Here is a 22,644-nt window from a genome sequence, read left to right as displayed (position 1 = left end):
GAGAAGGGCAGAATTATATGGAGAACTTTTAAAAGAACAAAATGTAATATTTTAAAGTAATAGAGAGGGAAAATAGACAATGGTGATGATGGGGAACTCAGATTATTGAGAGGAATGAAAGAACCAAACCAAATTAAATAACAAAAAAGTCTTATATGATCGTATATTTATAACTGGAAAAGTTTACATTTAACAATTACATTACGTTAATTACAATAGTCTCAATAGGCGTAATATGCCTCTCTGTAGAGTGATTGTAATTAAGGAATAGAGAATACTCGATGGGGCTGATATAGACGAAACTTACTTACAAGCTCTAAAACGTATATGATAATAATAGAGCATCTGGATGAAGTGCATTATATGCACTTCATGTATATATGTATATACTGTGTCAAAATATGTGATTTGAAGCTTCTATATGCCTCAGTGAGAACGCTGAGTGCAACATTTGGTGATTACAATGAGTTCGTGAGAAAAGAGTCTCGGAGAGTACAATATTAGGGAATGCAATACCTCCCTGAGTACGATGAGTCAATGAGTGCAATATATGAATAAGGAAAATGAGTTCGTGAGGACAAGAACTCGGTGAGTACATTAACTCAGAGAGTTCAGGACAGTGAGTTCAAGAAGTGAGGCCAACAACACGGTGAATACAGCAGCTTGATGAGTCCACAATTGTATATTAAACGTTCATGAGTAAAAACCTTTCCACAATTACTGTTCATAATTGTTTATGTTTAATAATTACATAACTGATCATGATGAACAAAACTCACTGAGATAGAAAAGTTATAACAGCGAATAACACGAATATTAGTAACTAACGAAAGCATTAGTGATTGAAGTAAATATTAGCAACTAACGTAAACAATAGTGACTCACGTAAACATTAGTGACAGAAATAAACATTAGCATCTGACATAAACATTAGTAACTGACGTAGGCTTCAGTGAAGGACTCGAGCTTCAATGATGAATGTTAGCAGCTGACATACGACTTAGGTCAATGTTTGCCAAAGCTTAGCAAAAACATTTGCAACAGCTCTCTCTTTGCAATCACAACGAGCAAAGTTCAACGAGATGGAACTTTCCAATTAACACTTTCAAAATATCTGAAGCGAATTTAGCATTACGGATTGATAAATTAATATGATCAAATATTTATTAATTTATTTAAAAAATGACAAAACTCTGCAAATAAATGTTTACTTACTGAATTAACACTTTGATTAATTGTTTTAAATAATTAAGCAATATTTGTTTTCAGCTAAATAGTAAGTGTATATAGGCGATACGCTCAACAAAATATAACAAAATATGTGCGTACAATAAATAGTTCGAAAAGCAAATCCCTTTATTAATTAGCAATATATACCATCAGAATGTAGTTAGGTCAAATAACTGAACAATTGTCTTTAATAACTTAACGTAAGATTATACTTCATAATTTTACGTGCTTCACCTTCCATTTAATTTAAATAATGTTCATTATTATTGTATTGAATTAAAATATCTCTATTAAAGGTTTTGTGATGAGTAGTAATCTGTATTGTTTTCTAACATATTCTATTAATAATTGTTTTTTTTACGTACAGTAATTTATTTTTTGTTTTCTAAGGTCATGTAGAGAACACGACATTTATTTTAACGTCATTTGAAGAAATATTTTCAAATTTCAATATATATCATAGTTTTCTTTGCTTCAAAAATTGGCCTTTACAGAGATACGAAATGTTAGACAATCAAAAATAAATTACATGAATACAAAAAAGGTCTCCAAAGCGAGGGTGTAATAGGGGACAAAAAGGGACTTCTTAGAGAGCGCTTCAGCAAGATAAAGTCGTAATGGAAATGTCTCCGTTGGAAACTTCTGAGAATTAGCTGACATGTAAGTTTGCCTTACTCGCTAAGATGAATGAGACATATTATAATCCTGGTAAAGAATTATATAATTTATCAGACTGCATTTTTTTTTTTAGAAATGGGAGATGAGGTTGACCCCCAAACGGTTTAAATGTTAGGAACCTCTAGAACAGAAATCTGTTAATTTTTAAATTTAGATTAGATTAGAAATTTTTATATTAGAAATTGAGATTATTCGCAGAGTTTGCAATGTGAGCATATTATTCTTAGAGGGAGGGGCGGGGGGAACGAGTGCGGTTAAGAACAGCCTTTGACAGTCCCGAACCTCCAAGTATTCATTCTGCAAAGTTGAGTGAGACAAGCCGCAAGCGTCTGGCCCGCCAACCTAACAGACAGATATTTTCTTTCACAGATACAGATACAAGTATCCAAAAGGAAAATGAAAGACAATATCCGAGTCCTTTTGCATATTTCGTTTATCTTCCAATGTGGGATTCCACAAAACCGTAAATGGAATAATTATTTTTCCTCATTTAATTTGTTATCTTTTTCCTCACTAATCTGCTTGCTAACCCAGATGATTTCGCGACATTTTGTCCAGTCTTCAAGGAAATGAGCGAAAATTGCCCCGTGTAATTAGAAAGGTCATTTTCAGGAGCGGAAGAGGAGATTAGGAGAACGAAATCTCAGCCGCTAAAGCTAATCTTGGAGATACGAGATGCTGGAGAAGAGATTTGGACGGGCGGAAGAGGAAAGATTAGCAGACAACTTTATAAGAATATGGCAGGCAGTGAAGGCTAAGAATATGAGGTATAACACGGGAGGTATAGCACGTAAGATTATGGGGAGTACCATGGTTGGAAGAGCACGTAAGATTATGGGGAGTACCATTGCTGGAAGAGCACGTAAGATTATATTGGTCGATAGAGCTTCGGTCTCACAAGCGGAGAGATCCAGGGTTCGAGTCTCAAAGAGCCCAGGGGAATAGGATGGAATAAGACTGCTACAACCAGTTAGGTCTTTGAGTTAAGACGAGTGAATCCACTACATCACATAATGGGGCCGCTACTACATATATTTTTAAACCATGAGATTTCATGTTGGTACATTATATTAATATTTTCATGGTCAGAGTTCCGTAACCTTCGAATATTGCATTGCTTTGCCAATCTCAGCTAGTCATTGCTCTAGAGAGAGAGAGAGAGAGAGAGAGAGAGAGAGAGAGAGAGAGAGAATCAAATACATTTAAACAGAGAGAAAATGACAATAGGAATATGCTAATTAATGGGTAAGTGATTGGAGGAAGTAAATGAGCAGACAAAATGCTGCTCACTAATTCAAACAGAATATTTGTTAACCAGCTGGATCAAGCCACCTGCCACCGAGCAAATGATGACAACGAGATATAGCATAGAGTTAATTAGAAGCCGACACGCCAAGCCTTTGTATACCAGAACCAAACTTTCACTGTCTGCCTATTAACCAGGTGTAATCGATGCTAATTAGAATTCCTGAAAGAAACTGGCACACGCGATCAGGACGAGGTCTCAAAAAATTGTTTAACGGTGAAAATAGTTTATGTGTGAGTTACGATTATTTAGTGTTCAACACTAGTAAGTAAGGCTACCAGAGGAACATGTGATCACTAGACAGTTGCGCTGGACGCATCATCATTAGATACAACACTTTATATATATATATATATATATATATATATATATATATATATATATATATATATATATATATATATATATATATATATATATATATATATATATATATATAGATGACTCAGTATACCACAAGAAAATATGAAAATATGTATTAGTATACTATAGAACATTATGTGTTTGATAACCGAGTATGCCACAGTTGTATTCGGTGTTGCAGTTGCAGTAATTGCACTCACATCTCGCAGAATTCGAACCTGCTTTACAAATTGTTGTATAATCACTGTTATCGCAAATTATCACCAGCTTGCAGAAATCGAGCGGCTTTAGTCACATTAATTCAAAGGGAATTTGGGATGATAGTATGCTAGACAGCATTTTGTAATTGGAAACCAATCTTAGGCGTTTCAACTTGTACTGTACTACTGTAATTCAACGTTCTCCTGTACTCTGGTATGCAGAGTCTCGGGGCTCGAGAGAGGAAGACATGGTAATCACTACAGTTAATTACGTAAATATTTTGGGAGTCGAAATGTAAAAATATTTATAATGTAAATATTGCGAGATACGCAGACAAAACTAATTCATCTAAACACAGAAATCTGATACATGAATACAATGTAACGTGACACCCTAAACACGAATTGTGAGGCATTATACCGTAAACAATGAGACGTAATAACAAGTTCATTATGATAAGAAAGCGAAGCATGGCGCTCTGACACTAATATATAATGCTCACTTTACTATTTACATACACACACACACACACAAACACACACACACACACACACACACACACACACACACACACACTGTTATAGCTATCTCAGCCAAACTGAGTAACTAAAATAATTACATGTTATGTTGTTAATAAGATGTTCTTTTGGGTAAGCAATTTTATGAAATTTTAGGTAAACTAACAGGAATTACAAAGGTAAATCTTTCTGGACAATATATATATATATATATATATATATATATATATATATATATATATATATATATATATTATATATACATATAAGACATATATTATTAATATAATATAAGTCTATTATATATATATATATATATATATATATATATATATATATATATATATATATATATATATATATATATATATATATATATATATATATATATATATATATATATATATATATATATATATATATTACAAAATGGGTAAGGTAGTCCAAACCTCAAAATGGATATGACTCAAAATGGAAACAAACAGGAATTAGCCTTGAAAATTAAAACTGTAGAGTCGTTCATGGGGTTCTAATGATTTAATTTTTGATTTAGGTCCTGATTTAGGTCTGTTCATAACTTGTTATCATATCCTCGTGGGTTCAATTCCCCTTTTGCAAATTGGAAAGTTCAGTTCGTATTGCTGAAGTTCGTCACCGTTTCAAATGACATCTGTTGTCAGCCAATATGACGCTCAAACATTATTTCTCCTTCCTGATCCTAGCTATTCTTTCAGAGAATTTAATTAGATTAGTTTGAGTGGAACTGTGTCTCTCAAGCAACGTTACAAGTTCTCTCCAGATATTTCTTGTCTGTTTGTCAACATTTTCTCCAACATCCCCGCATAGTGTGCACGATTAATTCATCTAAGTTTCAATTGTGTAATTGTTTTCTGACGATATAGTGATGTGTCTCTGGGCTCCACTCTTCTGGGTAACCATGTTTATCACTTCATCTGGTAGTGAGCTGTACTCACCTAGTTGTGGTTGTGGGGGTTGAGCTCTGGCTCTTCGGACCCGCCACTCATCTGTGAATGTGTGTTGTGTAATTCAGACTCCGGTCAATAGCTGTAAAAGCTTCGTTTTTACAGCTATTGACTGTAAGCTGTAAAAGCTTCGTTTTACAGTCTACATATTTTTCTATAAATATTTGTTTAAAGGTTTTAAATTTATTTACCATCTTCTTGCAAGTAATTGGAGCTTTGTATCAATATATTTAAGCTTGACTGACTCATACTCAGGATCTTAAAATGTTCCTCGGTGCTGAGAGCAGCTTATTGCTTGAAGCCCAAAACCAATAACCTGTGACGTTTGGCAGGTGCCAGCAGAGGCCTCAGCTCCCTGTCACTCACACTCCTGACCACTGTCAGCCCACTGCTCAAGAGGTGTACTGACGCACTGCTCAGGAGGTGTACTGACGCACTGCTCAGGAGGTGTATTGACGCACTACTCAGGAGGTGTATTGACGCACTACTCAGGAGGTGTACTGACGCACTGCTCAGGAGGTGTATTGACGCACTACTCAGGAGGTGTATTGACGCACTGCTCAGGAGGTGTATTGACGCACTACTCAGGAGGTGTATTGACGCACTACTCAGGAGGTGTATTGACGCACTGCTCAGGAGGTGTATTGACGCACTGCTCAGGAGGTGTATTGACGCACTGCTCAGGAGGTGTATTGACGCACTGCTCAGGAGGTGTATTGACGCACTGCTCAGGAGGTGTATTGACGCACTGCTCAGGAGGTGTACTGACGCACTGCTCAGGAGATGTATTGACGCACTGCTCAGGAGGTGTACTGACGCACTGCTCAGGAGGTGTATTGACGCACTGCTCAGGAGGTGTATTGACGCACTGCTCAGGAGGTGTATTGACGCACTGCTCAGGAGGTGTATTGACGCACTGCTCAGGAGGTGTATTGACGCACTGCTCAGGAGGTGTATTGACGCACTGCTCAGGAGGTGTACTGACGCACTGCTCAGGAGGTGTACTGACGCACTGCTCAGGAGGTGTATTGACGCACTGCTCAGGAGGTGTACTGACGCACTGCTCAGGAGGTGTACTGACGCACTGCTCAGGCAACTGGCGCACAGTGTCAGTAGCCGAAAAGTTGGTTCAATCGTCTCGCAACCGAATGGTCTCTTGTTTGACTCTCCATCATGTCCAGACGTTTGGGAACGTATCCTTACGCCTAATAAATTTGTACACTTAGCAAAAGATAGACCCTTGATAGATAGTGTTGGCACTACCGTAGATCAGTAGTTAGAGTCCTCGATAAGCCTGAATAGCTTCTCTCACCGACAATGAGATATCATACCATTTTTCATTACCTTTTAGGTCATTATTAACTTTGTGGATTAGGAATTGAAATCTCGAAGTGGAATGACCATCAGGGATTTTTCCTAGATTTTGCTTATTAGTTAATATATAAGTGTCAAGATGACGCTGTTAAGCAACTTTAAATCAATTTTTTTTTTTTGCAAGTTGATTTCCCTCTATATATGTTTTCGTTGTATTTGATCTTTGTCCTCAATAGACGTCTCATCTACTCCCCGATGAAGCATCCTTTCTCTAGTAAGACAGGGAAAATGCAAATATTTTATATATTTTCCTGATGAGAACATAGTTTTTAAGATACTCAGAAGTCAATAATATAATGGCAGTGATATTACATTTTAATCACTTATGTAATTTATCATATAACATGCCTAAAAAGAATTGGCTAACCGTAACACATTAGGTCATGTATGAGCCTAAATGAATAACAGTTATATATGGTTCACTGGTGTACTGCTTATCTTTGTTGATCTGCGGTGAAGCAGGAATGAAAATTCAATTATATGAAAAATTATAATTTTTTTTCCTTGTTCAACCAACTTTTCCATGAGGTACAGCTCACAACAGTCGAGTATCTGGAGACTGTTATGGGTCCTTGTTTACTTCTAGGTAAACAGGGATATTAGGTGAAAAGAAACGTTGCCCAAATGCTCCTGTCCTGCAGAGTGATTAAACCCGATATTCTTTGGTTGTGAAGCGGCTGCGATTACCACTGTCGTGCGTGAAAGAATGGAAGGTGATAAATTAAACAAATTAACGAAAATGTCGAATTTTGCATATTCTGTTAGTTTCAGTAATCGTGAGCATGTATATTTTTGTTCACATCAGAAATATAATTGTAGTTCTCAATTCCCTGCATGTCACAGTTTGTGAGATTTAAGCGGCTCTGGACGGTAGAGTGACGGTCTTGATTTATGCAGGAAGCTGTTTAATCCCCGACCGTCCAAGTGGTTGGGCACCATTCCTTTCCCCCCGTCCCATCCCAAATCTTTATCGTTTCCCAGTGTAATATAGTCGTAATGGCTTGGCGCTTCTCCTGATTGTTCTCTTCCCTTCCTATTGATGGCCGGATGAGACATAACGAGCTTATCGTAGACCACTGTGGACTAACTGGTCTCTCCTCAGGATGCAACGTCCTTTGATATTTCTTCTTTCCCGAAATTTTTTATCCAGGATCAATCAGTTGCAAGCCGACTAGCAACTGCGCCACAGAGACCCGACCCCAATTCTCAAGTTCCCTACAGGAGCTCTCTCTATCCAGGTCCTTAAGGTACAAATAACCTCCTAACTAAAACGAAAACAAATACTCGCCATAAACCAAATACCCACTTTCCAGGCAAAACAAATTAATTCTTTCTCTTGGAATTGTGTAACCATTTGTCTGGAATAAAATAGCCACTCTCCTGGAATGAAATATCTACTTGACTGGAATCGAGTAGCCACTGGTATGGAAACTAATAACCACTCGTTTGTAATTTAATAACCTTTTATCCGGTAATTAATCACAGCTCTCTTTCATTTTCTTACCAGTACGAAGGTCTTAGCAGTACGAAGGTCTTACCAGTACGAAGGTCTTACCAGTACGAAGGTCTTACCAGTACGAAGGTCTTACCAGTACGAAGGTCTTACCAGTACGAAGGTCTTAGCAGTACGAAGAGTCTCTGGATAAACACGGTCATTGATTGCTTCAGGTCAAATATTAGCAGTGACCTCTTGCCTACAATCTCAGAGGCTGAGGTCAACATGTAAAATTTTGACCTAAAATGAGAATAATTATTCTCTCGTGTATGATTATTAATATCAAATCCGATTCCTCCCTCAAAACTTTAATGTAATTAAATGTTTTAATCGTCGTAACATAAGTGTTAAAGGTTTGAATCCCAAGTAATGGAATTGGGAAAGAAACGAGATTTTTATGAAAAAATATCCTTATCGCGTATTGGGAACAAGGATTACAAATTACTCGAATAATGCGTGCGAGGCTGAGTCTGTGCATATGTGAATCTATGAATTTGTCATAATATTAATATGTGACCCCGCGAATCTGTAATTCTCTCAGTCTGTGATTCTGTGATTCTCTAAATTCGTTATTCTGTGATTCTCTAAATTCGTTATTCTGTGATTCTCTAAATTCGTTATTCTGTGATTCTCTAAATTCGTTATTCTGTGATTCTCTAAATTCGTTATTCTGTGATTCTCTAAATTCGTGATTCTGTGATCATTTGTCTCTGTTATGCTCTAAATCTGCGACTCAGTGAATCTTTGATCCTTTGAATGTGTTATTCTGAGAATCTTCGAGTCTTTGATATGAACCTCTAACAGTATGAATTATTAAATTTGCAAATGGGTAAATCTGCTCGTTTATGTGCTTGTTAGCCTGTGAGATTTCTATGTAAATTTAACCATTCCATCACCAGGGAGATGAGCCGGTCGGCCGAGCGGACAGCACGCTGGACTTGTGATCCTGTGGTCCCGGGTTCGATCCCGGGCGTCGGCGAGAAACAATGGGCAGAGTTTCTATCACCCTATGCCCCTGTTACCTAGCAGTAAATAGGTACCTGGGTGTTAGTCAGCTGTCACGGGCTGCTTCCTGGGGGTAGAGGCCTGGTCGAGGACCGGGCCGCGGGGACACTAAAGTCCCGAAATCATCTCAAGATAACCTCAAGATCTCAAGATAACCACAACACTGTACGCTCCGAGTTGGTTTAGCAGATAATCACGCAAATTGAAAACGGTAAATTACTTGAAAATTGATTTTGAGTTAGTTAGACTGTATAACATAAAATGTCTCATATATTAGCATAGAAATGGTTATTTATTCTGCTGAAGAACCCTTCTAGTTCACCTACACATGAAGAATTTTGAAGATTTGTGGATTTTAGATAATATTTCTGAGTTTATTTAAAAAAAATCAGTTTATAAGAGTGTTAATCTTTTTTTGATCAATTTCGTCCTGAAGCAAAAGAAAGTTTAAGTAGTAAAGTGAAGATAAATAATAACTTTTCAATAAATCACTTGAGAATGGTCAGAAAACGAGAAGCAACTAAAGAATATTTTCAACTTCTTTTATTTTTTGGTTAAATGAGTATAAATGCATTTATGCCCGTAGCCAAGTGCTGGGAAACTGATTAGGCTACCTGGCCAAAATATATAAATTTGTATAAGACACACACACCATTCTCAATATTTGAGAGAAAGAACTTACAGGAACTGAACCGAAATATACATTACAACCTATAAAAAATGGAAATTACACTAGTTAAGAGGGGTAGATAAATAGACTGAGAGACAGTAAAGAATTAGCGAAACTGCAGAATATGAAACGGCTGCAGTATGAAACTTAGTTAAGTAAACTAAGTGTCAAGCACAGAATTCTGATATAGGAATATAGAAGCATAATTGCTAAGGAACCTGAAGAAATCCAATTGGATCACACGAAGCCACCAAATCCCTTCATATACCTACTATGCTAACGGGTAATTTGTCCAATACATCAATAACCTTGTTTACAAATCAGTATCGATCATGGCCTTTTCTGTATCTAAACCTCTCCAATTTATACCCATTATTTCGAGTTTCGTTTTGGGCTGGTGCTTTATTCATTTTTATAATACCCAATTTACATCTACTTTGTTATACAATTGCATCTATATACATCAATCATTCACCTCTACTTTTCGTTTTTATACAGAATGTAAATTGTAAATTATATTTTTTTCTCTAATGGGAAGATCTCTAATTCATGGGATTATCTTTGTTAATCTCCTCTGCCGACGGTCCAGAGAATACGTTCGAAATTATGTACTGAGTTTTGTTGTTTGTGGCAGCGGGTGTACTAATAGTGGTGTTGGTGTGTACTGGTACAGGTGTGGGTGTAGGGGATGTATACTGGTACTGGTGTTGATGTAGGGGTGTGTACTGGTACTGGTGTTGATGTAGGGGTGTGTACTGGTAGTGGTGTTGATGTAGGGGTGTGTACTGGTACTGGTGTTGATGTAGGGGTGTGTACTGGTACTGGTGTTGATGTAGGGGTGTGTACTGGTACTGGTGTTGATGTAGGGGTGTGTACTGGTGTTGATGTTGGGGTGTGCACTGGTACTGGTGTTGATGTAGGGGTGTGTACTGGTACTGGTGTTGATGTAGGGGTGTGTACAGGTACTGGTGTGGGTGTAGGGGCGTGTACTGGCACTGGTGTTGATGTTGGGGTGTGTACTGGTACTGGTGTGGGTGTAAGCACGTGTTATCTTACTGGTGTGGGCTTCAGAGTATATTTTGTAATTTGTGTGGATTTGGGCGTTAGATTAGCAGATGTTATGTTAGCTAAGGCATGTTAGGTTAGATTTGGTTAGGAAAGGGTAAGTTAGATTAGGTAAGGTAAGGTTGGATAAGGTTAGGTTTGGTGCGGTTAGGTTAGGTATGGTAAGGTTAGGTTAGCTAAAGAATGTTATTAAGTAAGACTAGGTTATGCAAGGATAGACTAGGTTATGCAAGGATAGACTAGGTTATGCAAGGATAGACTAGGTTATGCAAGGATAGACTAGGCTAAGTCAGGTTAGGATTAGGAAGTAGTGATGATCATGAAGGTTATACTCTGGCTGTGTTGTGTCTCAACTCTCGATGGTGTTGTGACGGTCACCCCAAGTGTTGCTGCTGGAACACTGTTGTGTTTAACTTAATATTGTTTCCACAGCAAACACGAATAGTTTCTGAGGTTCTCTCGCTAACTGTAACTCTCTGGTTTATCCGTCTTTCAAAGCTATAACCAAACTATTACTTCTCTGAATATAAGCACTTTAACGCCTTGTAATTATTATAATTTGTTGCGCAACCCGTTCTCGCACTTGCTTATAGTCAATATCTTGCTTATGAATAAGTGCATATGTGACATACTAATTCATTGTGAATATTTCAGTTTACCTTGAAAAGCTGAATAGAAAACCACAACCTAACCTAACCTTCTTAGTATGTTAAGATATTACAATTAGTTCTGAACCTATACCTATATTGAACCTATATTTATAGTTTTATAAAAATAACAAAACAAAACTAAAATATTTAAATAAATTGTAAAGTAACTCAGGATATTGTCAAATTTTGCATAAAATCTCTATTGTTTAATAAAACTGAAAGAAAACGTTAGTGCCTTGGAAAAAAACATGGCTTATAATATGTCACATATGTACTTATTTATAAGGTAAATAGTGACTAAAGCAATAAGTCATATATGTGCTGTCTTGTGGAGAGCAGGTTGCAACGTTTCCTTATAGATTCCTATGTGATTCTTATTCCTATGACAAGCAATAGCAGAATAAATGACGTTATACGCACCAATACCATCGTCTGAATATGTCGTGAGTGTTGTGTTTTGTCTATAATGAGTATTGGGTAAGGTGAGTGAGGTATATAAAGGAGACAGAAACAGGAAGCGTCAGTCATCAGCTGACCATGGCGACGGATGGTGCTGCCTCGGTGATGTCTCTGTTGTTGTTCCTGCTGGTGATACAAGGTAATTTGAACTGATTTTGCTCGTTTAGTCGTTTCCCATGCGCTTCTCTCTCTCTCTCTCTCTCTCTCTCTCTCTCTCTCTCTCTCTCTCTCTCTCTCTCTCTCTCTCTCTCTCTCTCTCTCTCTCTCTCTCTTTCTCTCTCTCTCTCTCTCTCTCTCTCTCTCTCTCTCTCTCTCTCTCTCTCTCAAAATGATTTATTTGATTGATATTTTATAAGGAGAAAGGAAAGGAATTATCAGGAGAAAACCCCAAGCCAACTACAACAATATAGGACTTGGAAGGGGTCAGGATTTGGGATGGGACAGGGGAAAGGAATGGTGCCCAACCGCTTGGACGGTCAGGGATTGAACGCCCACCTGCATGGAGCGAAATCGTCGCTCTACCGTTTTATTTTATAAGTGCTATTTTTATAATTTTTATAAAAAACATTTTTATAATTTTTTATATTATTATAAAAAATTATAATAATTTATAATTTAAAAAAAGCGTGTTATTTTATAAGTTTAAATTAAGAATAAACAAAGTTTTTAAAACACAATGATGTTAGTTACTGTTTAGATTTGATCCACCTGGGTGCCAGAGCCTTCATGTAGGCGAATGAATTAATTACACTGGAATAAATTGTTCTGATATTCCCTATGGAGCCCAAAGACCTATTATCGAACAGTAGTTCAGCGAAAGCCTGAACAATAGTCTTAAGCATTGTTTCTGGAAAGGCTAAGATGTTCTTTCAGGAAAAGTGTAAGATGCTGTTTCGAGAATTTCTCAAATGGTTTCCTCCGATATAACGCTGTTTAATCTGAAGTATTCTCTTTGGAAAATTAAAGGATAAAGTTTAATTAATTTTACGAAAGTTTTATTTGTATTTGTGTATTTGTTATAGAAAGTTTTAGTTCTAAAATGTATTATCCTAAAGTAAACTTTACTTTTACTAAAGTAAAACTTTACATTACTTTACACAGTAAAGTGTAGTCTAATCTTTCTAAGTTTTGCCTCAAGGATAATCACAAGTGAGTTTAAACATGTATTCATGTGTGGCATAGGTGCTGTTTACCATGTATTTTGTAGTGCATTCACGTATATTCTCGTGTTCACGTGTGATGTTGCTAGTGTAGTTTACATATAGTGTTATGTATACTCTCATGTGCTGCCTCGGGCCAGTATTCCTTGATATGTAATGTTTAGTGTTGACCAGACCACACACTAAAAGTTGAAGGGACGACGACGTTTCGGTCCGTCCTGGACCATTCTCAAGTCGATTGTCTTAAAGTTTAGTGTTTTGTGTAGTCTCAGGAGATATTCCATGTGTTGTATTAGATGCATATAGATTATAGTGGCGTGTACTTTTGTGTAGAACTCTCGGGATATTTGTTAGGTATCAACTGCTGTAGACTCAGGGAAAGTCGGTGTCTGAGCGAACAGAACACTGGACGCGTGATCCTGTCGTCCCGGGTTCGATCCCAGGTGCCGGCGAGAAACAATGGGCAGAGTTTCTTTCAACTTGATGCACCTGTTACTTAGCAGTAAATAGGTACCTGGGAGTTAGTCAGCTGTCACGGGCTACTTCCTGGGGGGTGGAGGCCTGGTCGAAGACCGGGCCGCGGGGACACTAAGCCCCGAAATCATCTCAAGATAAGCTCAAGATAGTCGGAGACGCAAGTCGCATGTGCAGTCACCTTTTAATTCCCAACTATCAAATGCAGTCACTTACATACTGTTAAGTAATATATTATAACTACAAAACACTTAACAAATTTTAAGTACCACCAAGATACTTCCACGACTAGTAACAGAAGCAGACTCATTTTACTTTTCATGACTAGGTTGTTAATAATGACAATATACAATATTGAAAAAATCCCTGACAAGAACAAGCTGCCTTCTGAATTAGGTTCTCAAAATGATGAACTTGCAATAGGAATTAGGTCCAAAACAAAGAAAAGTTGTTATAGGGGCCTCGTAGCCTGGTGGATAGCGCGCAGGATTCGTAATTCTGTGGCGCGGGTTCGATTCCCGCACGAGGCAGAAACCAATGGGCAAAGTTTCTTTCACCCTGAAAGCCCCTGTTACCTAGCAGTAAATAGGTACCTGGGAGTTAGTCAGCTGTCACGGGCTGCTCCCCGAAATCATCTCAAGATCTCAAGATAGGGACTTGGTTTCTAAAGAGGATAAGATGTCATATGAAGATCCTCAACCAGAATAAGCTGACAATCTGATTACATCTAAAAGACGCTCTTCAATAAGTTGCTGGAAACTTATTGAAGTTTCTTATTGAAATGAAAGTTATTGAAGTTGAATGTAAGGTGTTGGAAACTTATTATCAACTTATCTTTAATTAGTTAGAATTTCATCGATATCTTAAATGGAATTTATATTAATGTATGAATTGTCTACATTCATAACATAGTTTTTACTCATTTTGAATCAGTAGATTTCTAATTTTTAATGTATAAACCAAAAATTTAGATTTAGATTTTACCACTGAACTCCTATTCTTTGAGCTTTACTATGTAAAACTGAAAAGTATCAATATTATTTTCATATAAAACAATGATTTATTATGTATTGCCAATTTATTTATCATCTGATAGGGTGTCATATTTCAGGAAATATGGTCAGGGGAATGTGGCCAGTACCGCCAAGATCACTCTCTCACAAACTATCAAACCCACAAATACGCACTTTCAATCAACTAAAAGGGATCGTCTCTAAGCTTGGCACTCCAGTTTTCCCAAAGAGTTTTGGGTCACTCGTACCAGTGTATCCAAAGCCAGTGAACAAAAATCAGAATTCAGCCCAGATGAACTCTCTGGTCGAACATACACAACATCCGCTGACACAGCCAGTCTCCTCCACCACTAAAACTCCAGTCGAAGTCATTTGCTACATTACGAACGGAACCCACTATATCCCATACAATAGGAAACATCTACTCGCGTCAACTTCAAAGAATTCATATGATATCGAGATAACGAAGCCAGTCGCTATCCAGATAGACGGAACAGTAGCATATCAGTCAAGAAGTCAAGTCAATTTCCATCCAGACAATCCACTTATATGCCATCTAGGTCAACAAGGCCCTTTCAGTTCAGTAGAGACTACTACTTTAAATCCAAGTACCAGATTGCCTACAGAATCTTTCCATATTCACCCAAAAGAAGCGAGTATTTTACACCCGTCAGACGAAAGTCTCTTCCACCAGTCAGAAATAAATGTATTATACACGCGAGAAGAAGGTACCGTCCACCCGATAGAAGAAAATATCGTCCAGCCGGCAGAAGCAAATATCTCCCAACCTCCCAACCAATATCTCCCAACCAATATCTCCCCAGAAGTAGATATCTTCAAACCGAGAGAACCAAGTATCTTCCACCCAAGAGTAGCAAATATCATCCACCGGAGAGAAGCAAGTATCGCCCACCCGACCGACGCAAGTATCATCCACCGGAGAGAAGCATGTGTCTCCCATCCGACAGAAGCAAATATCTTCCACAAGAATGACAAAAGTACCTCCCAGCCGACCGACGCAAGTACCTCCCAGCCGACCAACGCAAGTACCTCCCAGCCGACCGACGCAAGTACCTCCCAGCCGACCAACGCAAGTACCTCCCAGCCGACCGACGCAAATATCTCCCAGCCGACCGACGCAAGTACCTCCCACCCGACCGACGCAAGTACCCTCTCTCCGACAGAACGAGCCACCTCTCCACCATCAGACCTGCCGACTCGCCAGGCCGAGCCACCATCGTGCGACTATTCACAGTTCCATGCTGAGCACAGTGCAATGCTGCCGGACAAGGGTACCTGCAGCATCAGCAAGAATGACGTTTCACAGGAGGAGAGGGATGAAATCCTTAAGGCACACAACACACTCAGAGCTCAGGTCTGTGCTAAGTATTGTCTTGAATTTTAGCCAACTGATAATTTTCTAACTTCAGCACAAATCCATTTTAACTTGTGTATATTAAAACTGAAAATTCATTAAGCACTCATAGACATATATGCAATTTACGCAAGAATAATACAAAAAAATGCATGACTCAATCATGAGAAAATATGTGGATATTTATGTGATTTATTTTATAAATACTGGAGCTCACATTGAGCCTTAACGTCTGGGGCTCACTGTGGGGGCTCACACTGTGCTTCTGGGGCAGTTGTGGGGGGCAGGTGACTCTGTAATTAATGAGGGGGGAAAGTATATAGTTGGGGGAGGAAATGAGTTACCAGGTTAGAGGGTAACGAGGGTAGTAAATTAGTAACGTTTTGAGGTGCCGAACTACTCTTCTTAATGATGCATTAAGAAACTTAGTCAGTTTTAATAGGAATATTGATGAGTTCAACGAAACTGATAGTAATGTTTAGGAATTCAACAATACTGATAGTAATGTTGATGAATTCATCAATGATCAATACTGATCAATGATCAGTACTGTTAATGAATTCAACAATACTGATAGTAATGTTCAGGAATTCAACAATACTGATTCCAAGACAAAAATGAATTATCCGAATCCCGTTTTAAAGCTTTACATTTATTCAGTCCTGGAAGGAGAAAAATAAAAGGCGGATTATTACGTGTACTTAATATCAAAGAAGTGCATGAAAAAAGTAACCCATTTTTTTTTTTTTACACTGTCTAATATCACTTTAAAATTGGTTTAGCAAATAAATATAGACTTATAAGGTATAATTTGGGCAATGTTGAAATTTCGAAGATGTGCAAGCTGGATATATTGACTGTTTCTCGTTTAAGAGCAATGCCCAGAACTAAGGTATACTTGGTAGTTGGGTAATTAACTATTGTGGTGATCTTAATAACGTTCCATATATTGACAGGCCATAAGTCCAACAACTAACAACTAATAATAAACTCTTATAAATAATATAAATTATTTCACACTATATCCGTAACCAGAGGATCAATATGCATATAAAAGATTATTTGTGGGAATCCTATATGAATCCAATTTAATGGCTAAAGTGGGTTCAATTAATCCATATAGCAAATGGCTCACCTCACGTGGCTGACCCAGTGTTCCCTTGACAGGTGGCGAGGGGTGACGAGAAGCGAGGCTCCCCGGGCCCTCAGCCGCTGGCAGCAGACATGCTGGTATTGCTCTGGAACGATGAGCTGGCCTCTGTGGCTCAGGTGGGTGTGACAGACCAGGAGGGTATGTATGTGATAGTATGTTCACATCCTCCGAGTGAACTCGGAACTTTGGTTTTATTTAAACACAGTTTTAACACAGACACACACACACAACAGGGTGTTTGCTGGAGCAAAGAGCCGAAGCTCAACCCGAGCAAGCACAGCTACGTGAGTACAATTTGATGAGTATACACACACACACACACGAAGGTGAGTGGAGGCGAAAACCGTCAGTAGTTTCAAAGCGTTATACACGCTTTGAAACGCCAAACGCGTTTGGCATTCTCTATTTTTCACATGTATATTATAGATAAATACTATTTATGATATATATATATATATATATATATATATATATATATATATATATATATATATATATATATATATATATATACACATTCGTCATCAATGTTCCTCCTTCAGGCCTGGGCTAACCAATGTGTCTTCGATCACGACGGAAAGGACCAGAGAAAGATCTGCTCGAGGGACTACACCGTGGGTCAGAACCTTTATTTCCAGTCTGGTAGTGACCCGACCCCGGTGAGTCCACCTTCATGTTGGCCTGTGGGAAGTTTAGTCCATTGGTCAATACCTCAGGGTTAGAGTGACAGTCATCCCTGTTATATTTCAGCGGACAGAACTATTTAGTTACGGTGATTCTGAATAAGCAGGCAAATAGTTTCTGGACTGAAAATGTGTACTTGGGTGAATGTTAATATATATGTTTACATAAAACCTTGTAAGTAATTCTTATATTTTAATAGTTTCTGGTAAAGAATTAATTATAATATATTAAATGTTAACATGTAAACAATTTTGAAACATTAGTTAGAGTGTTCCAATTTCATTCTCTCGTTGTTGATTTATTGATAAATAATTTAGAAATATCTCACCTTTGGGAGCACGTACAACATATTGGTAGAGGTTATCTGAGGTCATAACAAACCACAATAGAGAAAGATAGTCCCATGAACTACCATCACGGGAGGAGCCACTCTGAACTATCACTGGAAGAGCTATTCTGAATCGTCACTAGAGTAACTACTCTGATACATGACTGCAGAAGCCAATCAGAATCATCACTGGGGAAGTAAAGTCCACGCCAAACGTGATACAGAAGGGATAATGTGCACCTTCTCTCAGATACAGATATAATTCTAACCAAACCATCTATCATAGTCAAAATTAAATTCATCTCAATATTGCTTATAAAAAATATGTTCTTGATAACGCACTTTACACACCCTCCAAGTTTCCACCACACTCCTCCTCACCATTTGCATACACTCTCTCTGTCTCCTCTTACAAACACTCTCCCTATCTCTCCCCGGTCACTGAAACATTTTTCATTTCATATTGCGGCCATCACTTTAACTCTCTTTAATACACATTCTCCATCACTGTACTCACCTTTAATACACATTCTCCATCACTGTACTCATCTTTAATACACATTATCCATCACTGTACTTATCTTCACTACACTATCTTCAGCACAGTACCCAAAAAAGTTGGCGCCCAGAATGCAAAACTGTCATCTGAACAATCGTAATTCATATCAATATCTGGATACACCATAATTTGAACAATCTGCATTCACAAACACTTACCAGTCACCAGGTAACATTGTATGAGACTAGCCTGAAGCATCTAGGTTCCAACCTTAGAATCGCAGACAAAAGGTTGTCCGATTTTACAGACTTAGATAAACTGCAGTGGCAGAAAGGGCTTTGTGTCTTTCATTCTGTAACTCTGGATTTTCTTTCCAGAACTGGGCCGAGGCAATTGAGCAGTGGTACAATGAGGTGGCAGATGTACCCAAATCTTTGGCTGAAGGCTTCCAAGATAACTCCGGTAAAGATATTGGCCACTATACGCAAGTAAGTCCCAAGTTAAAGTAAAAATGTCCCAGGTTTTTGACGTCCAAGGACGAGGCAAAAATGTACAGGTTGAACAAAAGAATCTTAATTTAATGTAAAAATTCCCAGGGTAGTGCGAAGGTGACATCCTTTATTAAGTTACGCATCCTTTATCTGCCGTTTGATAGCTCGAAACGCTATGCATACTTTACAAGAATGTAAAAACCTAAATGCTATGTACACTCATAAACCCAATGTACCTTCTTGTATTATATATATATATATATATATATATATATATATATATATATATATATATATATATATATATATATACCACGTTTGGTTTTAGGAGATGGTTGTGGTGTATATTGCAGATGTTCTTGAGTATTAAAACAGCAAAACCCTTTACAAAGAGCAAACATGACCCAATGAAGGATGTCACCTTTGATCTACCTATATTGGTATGACCACGACCAAGTTTGCAAGAAGACTGACTTGCCGTCTAAGAGCTGGTGTCCTCAGAAACCATATGCAAAGTGAACATAACATGACACTCACTAAGAATATGCTTGTACATAATTCAAAATTCTTAGCATCTACTACTGACCAAAGAAGACTGCAAATCCTGGAAGCAATACTTCTTGGAGAAGAAAGACCCGACTTGCAGGCGATGAGTCACAATAACGTGGCTGAAGTATGTTGACCAGACCACACACTAGAAATTGAAGGGACGACGACGTTTCGGTCCGTCCTGGACCATTCTCAAGTCGATTGTCAAGTCGATTGTGGACCATTCACAATCGACTTGAGAATGGTCCAGGACGGACCGAAACGTCGTCGTCCCATCAATTTCTAGTGTGTGGTCTGGTCAACAAGACCCGACTTAAATTTACAAAATAGAGAATTTGCTTCCTTGCCAATGTTTAAAACCTAGATCTCATCAAACATCATCAGATAATGGCATCTCTGTCGAGGTCTCATTTTCGAGAGTTTATGCTTATATATCCTTCACAATTGTTTATTTCACACCTCTTTCCCAGATGTTGTGGAGCTTGACGCGAGAGGTGGGATGTGGGGCCGTGTATTACACAGAAGGTGAAGGGACAGTGAGTCGTGTGTATGTGTGTAACTACGGTCCCATGGGGAACACACTGGGAAAACCCATGTACCGAGTGGGTCCTCCGGCTTCTGAGTGCAACTCTGATTCTCCCTCCAAAGACTTCCCTGACCTTTGCGAATGGCATCAAAGTTACAAAGACGCATTTAGATAAGACATGATGCAAGAGGCTTTTTATATTCATTTTCCTTTCATTCATATTATCATGTTGATATCTTTGTATAAATATTCAGTTTTTGAAAGTGTCAATAAATTATTGCAAATCGAATTATGATGAATTTTGCCCTAAAATGAAAAGTACACAATCTATACCGAAATATTTTCTCATCATCATAGATGATTAAAAAACAAATTTGCAGGTTCAAACAGCTTAATGATTTAAGTATTAAAAATACAGAAACTTGTTGCTTCTTGTGAAACATCAAGATGGTATTGCAAACGGTCCCTGTTGATCCTGACTTGTGTTACATGATGATCCAATTTAATAAACATTGTTTTTCTGACACCTTCAGTAGTAACTATTTTGGTTTTCATGTTTTATGATTTTTCAGGTATAAAGACGACTTATATAAATAACAGTATTATTATAATTTTAAATGTTATTGTAAATGATGATGTTAAACGTTGTTTTAGTTGCTTCTCTCATTGTTATATGAATTAATAAAGAGAACAAGGCAAAAATGGTTTTCCTGGAATTTGGAAAGCCCAGTAGGGCTTCTTTGGGTGGAACTCGATAAAAGTGAAAGTACAGGCGTCCTGTCCCCGACAGCGAGAATCAAAATGATATTTAAAATTGCGCAAAATTTTTCATAAATGAAATGTGGTAAAGGCAGTATTTTTGTATTTTTTTTTCATTCAGAAATGACATTTATATGATTCACATCCACCTGGACCATCTTCTTAATAAGAGTACTTTCATGTTGCATTTTTTGAAGCTCTGAAGGCACCCTCACTATAACTTCTCTGCATAAAGAGAGAGAAATGTCAGAGAATAATCCTTTTATAAAAATGTAGAAGAACAGGAACAAATCCTTAAGAAATATGCAGATACACAAGAGTGGAAGTTGCCTTTGTGAGTTGGGCAGAGTTGCTGCCTTGTTGATAGAGCGCGCACACACAGCATGAATAATGACTGAGTTAACAGAGGCTGTGGGAGAAGACTGGGAGAGATGACAAGGTGGGAGGAGAGATGCGGGAAGAGGAGAGATGACAGAGCGGAAGGAGAGAGTGGTGAGATTAACACTGAAGAAAAAGAGCAACATAATATTATTACATAAATACCTTTAAAATTAAAGTATTTTCAAACTGCCGAAACGTGTGGAACATGACTGATATTTTCACAAGATTTAGACGCATACCTAAAGCATTCATATCACAACCGAACTTGTACCAATATTCACTGAAGTTTAATAAAGTCTAGATGAAGTTAATTAACATTAGTCCGCTAATAGAACTGAAAACTAGCGTACCGTGTGCTAGACCAGAGGTTCTCAACCTTACTACCCTTGTGGAATACTTTATTAATCTCTTAAACATAAGTTAATTAATCACAGCGGTGATTTGTTGTGTAAACACAACAAATCACCGCTGACAATATTGAAAAAACTTGAGATATGTCAAAGCATTTCATACATGAAATTAAACAAAAATAAATAAAAAATAAATTTGTATGGGATTAGCATTAGTCTATTTTCATTATTTCTTGCTGAACCCTTAGTGACATCACGTGGAAACATCATAGTGACCTCTCGCGGATCCCTAGGGGGTTCAGAGACCTCCAGATTATAAACGATGCTCTCGACTCTAGAGTCGCTGAAGCATTTACCACAGTAAGCTTTAAAGTCAAGCTCCATATAAAGAGAACATGTCACAACTTCGTGTACATTGGAGCCGTCTCACACTGACTGTGACGACTATTGTGTTTCATTGTAGTCTTCCGTATTAATTTATCTGCTTGATGGGGGTTCTAGGAGTTCTTCTACTCCCCAAGCCGGCCCAAGACCAGGCTTGACTTGTGAGAGCTTTGTCCACTAGCCTGTTACTTGGAGCGGCCCGCAGGCCCACATATCCAACAGAGCCCGGTTGGTCCGGCACTTCTTGAAGAATCTAGTTTTCTCTTGAAGAAGTCCATAGTTATTCTGGCATCAGTTATTGTCAGTAATATCTTTTTACGGTCAGACATGTCGATGTCTCATGAGAAAAGCTTCAGGAACATCAGGCTTCTCATTGTTAGCATGGACTTGCTGATCTGAGATTAGACAACTTAACGTTAAGTTCAGTTAGTGGACAATTCGAACAAGTTAACGTAGGGTCATACAATTTGGCGTAAGATCACTGGATATGATTAATCAGATTGGTCATTCCTTTGGTGAAA

The 22,644-nt window shown here is 37.9% G+C and overlaps 3 protein-coding genes across 4 annotated transcripts; 2 read left to right on the top strand and 1 right to left on the bottom strand.

Annotated features, from left to right (window-relative positions):
• Positions 1–5,883: 5,883 nt before the first annotated feature.
• Positions 5,884–7,489, bottom strand: LOC123752550 (cornifin-B-like). Its single transcript, XM_069335026.1, has 2 exons — positions 7,454–7,489; positions 5,884–6,375 (listed from the first exon to the last, which is right to left on the bottom strand). The coding sequence occupies exons 1-2, from the start codon at positions 7,487–7,489 to the stop codon at positions 5,884–5,886; spliced, it is 528 nt and encodes a 175-aa protein (XP_069191127.1).
• Positions 7,490–10,511: 3,022 nt separating this feature from the next.
• On the top strand, positions 10,512–10,964 carry LOC138370588 (putative per-hexamer repeat protein 5). Its single transcript, XM_069335013.1, has one exon. The coding sequence runs from the start codon at positions 10,512–10,514 to the stop codon at positions 10,962–10,964; it is 453 nt and encodes a 150-aa protein (XP_069191114.1).
• A 1,016-nt stretch (positions 10,965–11,980) lies between these two features.
• LOC123748770 (uncharacterized) lies at positions 11,981–20,538 on the top strand. Of its 2 annotated transcripts, none has more exons than XM_045730925.2 (6): positions 11,981–12,136; positions 14,743–16,019; positions 17,187–17,288; positions 17,715–17,831; positions 19,061–19,171; positions 20,194–20,538. In XM_045730925.2, the coding sequence occupies exons 1-6, from the start codon at positions 12,076–12,078 to the stop codon at positions 20,422–20,424; spliced, it is 1,899 nt and encodes a 632-aa protein (XP_045586881.1). In that variant the 5' UTR covers positions 11,981–12,075; the 3' UTR covers positions 20,425–20,538. The 2 variants fall into 2 exon arrangements, with proteins under 2 accessions (XP_045586881.1, XP_069188910.1); XM_069332809.1 differs by having other exon boundaries at positions 12,051–12,136; positions 14,728–16,019.
• The last annotated feature ends 2,106 nt before the right edge of the window (positions 20,539–22,644 follow it).

The sequence above is a fragment of the Procambarus clarkii genome, chromosome 4 (genome assembly GCF_040958095.1).
Source record: "Procambarus clarkii isolate CNS0578487 chromosome 4, FALCON_Pclarkii_2.0, whole genome shotgun sequence".
NCBI classification, from domain to species: Eukaryota; Metazoa; Arthropoda; class Malacostraca; order Decapoda; family Cambaridae; genus Procambarus; species Procambarus clarkii.
This window is presented reverse-complemented; position numbering and strand designations above follow the sequence as displayed.

Coding starts and splice junctions, on each gene's coding strand:
- LOC123748770 (XM_069332809.1), top strand. CDS start 12,076: ATGGCGACGGATGGTGCTGCCTCGGTGATGTCTCTGTTGTTGTTCCTG. Junction 16,020..17,186: donor ACAACACACTCAGAGCTCAG/GTCTGTGCTAAG, acceptor TTCCCTTGACAG/GTGGCGAGGGGTGACGAGAA. Junction 19,172..20,193: donor ATATTGGCCACTATACGCAA/GTAAGTCCCAAG, acceptor CCTCTTTCCCAG/ATGTTGTGGAGCTTGACGCG.
- LOC138370588 (XM_069335013.1), top strand. CDS start 10,512: ATGTATACTGGTACTGGTGTTGATGTAGGGGTGTGTACTGGTACTGGT.
- LOC123752550 (XM_069335026.1), bottom strand. CDS start 7,489: ATGCAGGGAATTGAGAACTACAATTATATTTCTGAT. Junction 6,376..7,453: donor ACTACAATTATATTTCTGAT/GTGAACAAAAAT, acceptor ACTGTGCGCCAG/TTGCCTGAGCAGTGCGTCAG.